Source organism: Octopus bimaculoides, chromosome 1, assembly GCF_001194135.2.
Source record: "Octopus bimaculoides isolate UCB-OBI-ISO-001 chromosome 1, ASM119413v2, whole genome shotgun sequence".
Lineage (NCBI taxonomy): Eukaryota > Metazoa > Mollusca > Cephalopoda > Octopoda > Octopodidae > Octopus > Octopus bimaculoides.
Genome location: NC_068981.1, coordinates 119380786 through 119383700, shown reverse-complemented (window position 1 = coordinate 119383700; position 2915 = coordinate 119380786). Strand labels below are relative to the sequence as shown.

The 2915-nt window shown below is 34.4% G+C and overlaps 1 protein-coding gene across 1 annotated transcript in view; it reads right to left on the bottom strand.

Moving 5' to 3' along the window:
* Positions 1-2915, bottom strand: part of LOC106881933 (outer dynein arm-docking complex subunit 3) — a 54958-nt gene that overhangs the window by 27469 nt on the left and 24574 nt on the right. Inside the window, exons 6-7 of the mRNA XM_052968587.1 lie at positions 2655-2759; positions 2046-2297 (exon numbers count right to left, since the gene is read on the bottom strand). Of these exons, the coding sequence (XP_052824547.1) occupies positions 2046-2297; positions 2655-2759 (357 nt within the window). The remainder of the gene's footprint in view (positions 1-2045; positions 2298-2654; positions 2760-2915) is intronic.

The window sequence follows — 2915 nt, the reverse complement described above, 5'->3', positions numbered from 1 at the left end:
AAAAAAAATGCTTTCTAATTGATGTATCAATACCAGCAGATGACAACGTTTCTCTAAAAGAAATGGAAAAACTTTCAAAATACAAAGACCTGGAAATAGAGATAACTCGAATGTGGAATCTAAAAACAGAAACAATTCCTATCATAGTAGGTATAATAAAAAAATATTCAGACAAATACATAACAAAAATAGCAGGACTTACAAATATATATAACATACAGAAAATTGCACTACTGGGTACTGCACACATTCTACGCAAAACACTTTCAATACAGTAAACATAAGAGCACCACAGCAAACCACAGAACATACCCAAGGCGCACAGAGCTGCGCTCGGTAGTAAAGTGAAAGCACGTTATAAAAATAAAACTACTGATGATGAAGAAGAAGAAGAAGAAGAAGAAGAATCATCATCATCATCATCTTATTGTATACAGTGCCAGGTGTCCTACAGCTCATTCAGAATGAGTAAAAGAGGGGATAAGTTAAGCAAAGGAAGACAACAATGAAAACCAAAAGTACATGTAATTGTACATAAATAAAAGACAAAGGTGAACAGTAAAAGAGCCACAAAAAGAAAATGGTACCTAGGCATGTAGTGTTGGTGAATTTCAGCAGAAGGATTGGTATTTTTGAAGGATGAGGTGTCTCAATGGCTAACAATGGACATGGGTAGTTTCTTCCATATTTTTACAATTCTGAGCATGGAAAAATGCTTCTCAAAGTCTTGAGTGTCGTTAGTGTTTTTTCATATATATTTTATAAGTATATCCATGGATAGTAGAGATAAGGCACCATCTAAGTGGGTTTCAAACTGGCAAACACCAGACCCCTTCAGATGCACACACACAATATCAGAGTGGAATATGTTGGCACTCTACTTTATTAATGAGATTGCACCCATATAATTGTTAGACGAGTTTAAAAAGTTGGAAAATATCTAATTTTATAAACTTGTTAATTTGTTTACCTCCTTTCTAATCTCCACTAAGAGAGAGAGACTTGCCTCCATCCCAGTTAGAAACACTGCTCTAACTGTATCACATGACAGGCGATGTTTTTTCATGGTATCTAAGGCAGCGAGCTGGCAGAAACACTAGCACACTGGGTGAAATGCTTAGCGGTATTTCGTCTGCCGTTATGTTCTGAGTTCAAATTCCGCTGAGGTCGACCTTGCCTTTCATCCTTTCGGGGTCGATAAATTAAGTACCAGTTACGTACTGGGCTTGATGTAATCGACTTAATCCCTTTGTCTGTCCTTCTTTGTCCTCTCTATGTTTAGCCCCTTGTGGGCAATAAAGAAATAAGAAACATTAGCCAGCTGGGCGAAATGCTTAGCGGTATTTCATCTTTACCTTCTGAGTTCAAATTCTGCCGTGGCTGACTTTGCCTTTCATCCTTTTGGGGTCGATAAATTAAGTACCATTTGCGTACTGGGATCGATCTAATCGACTGGCCCCACCTCCCAAAAATTTCGGGACTTGTGCCTAGAGTAGAAAAGATTATTTTGTCTTTACGTTCTGAGTTCAAATTCCGCCGAAGTCGACTTTGCCTTTCATTCTTTTGGGGTCGATAAATTAAGTACCAGTTGCGTACCGGGATCGATCTAATCGACTACCCCCCACTCCTCCCAAACTTTCGGACCTTATGCCTAGAGTAGAAAAGGATACATTTCATAGTATCTAAGGGAGATAATTCTTCAGCTTTTTTTTTCTTTTACTGACAAAGCATTTATTTAAATTGACTTCAACATGTTCTTTAAAAAATTAATGAAAATAAATGAAAATTATTGCATTCAGTTTTTTTCTGTATAATTTAAACATTTCCCAAGAGTTATGAAAAGGAAGTGTCCAAACTCTTAAAAAGTTATTTCAAATTTCAGTAACTGTAAAGAAAATTACTTGAAAGAATATATTTGAAACAACCATCGTTTTTGAGAGAACAAGTTCACTCGAAATGAAAGGTATTAAGCATTTTCTGTCGTTTCTGTTACCATAGCAACAATTTAACTTCAACTCTATAACACTAAATTTTAATCAACTTACATTAAATCGCCGCTCTATTCTATCATGAAGCATCCTCTTTTCTTCAGCTTCTTTCTTAAGTTCTTGCAGCTGTATTTCTCGTTTCTTCCTTTCATGAGAAATCATATCCTCATGTTTCTTCAGAACTTTCAAGGCATTTTCTTTAGAAAGTTGAGCGTCTCTATACATAGCTTGCAGTTCCTCTTGCTCATTCAAACTTTGTTTGATTTCCTTCTCAAGGTTTTCCAAAACTAAAGGCCATTTTAGAGAGTCCTATAAATAAGAATATAGTTCAAAAAGATTACATACATACACATGTACGTACATACATACATACATACATACATACATACATACATACATACATACATCTATTAGTGACACAGTGGAGATTTGTAAGACATTCCAAAAATTCTCCATCTGAGATTCTTATGTGAATAGATGCATACACTTGAGTGTATACAAGGACAGTTCAACCAACACACCCACTCAACCACATATTTACAAACACAGGGAATTCACTTAACTCAAAAAGTTTTGTGAACAAGTAACACTCAACATATAGTTGGAGAGTTGTAAGTATTTAATAACGAGAAAAATTACAGATAAAATTTAGAGAAATATACTTATTTCTTTTAGTTTTTGAAGAATTTTTTCATATGTTCTTGTAAGATGAGTGGCCTCATATATTTTCATCTGTGCTTTATCACAGTTATTTTCCAAGTATCTTATTCTCTGTTTTATAGAAAATAGATATATTAAAAATAGAAATCTTTTACTCTAAAACATACATATGAAATAAGTTTTTCTTTTTTCAAACCAAATATGCTTATCCCAAAAAACACAACCTTCTATGAATTCATCAATTTTCTCAGATACTGTGATGCTTTT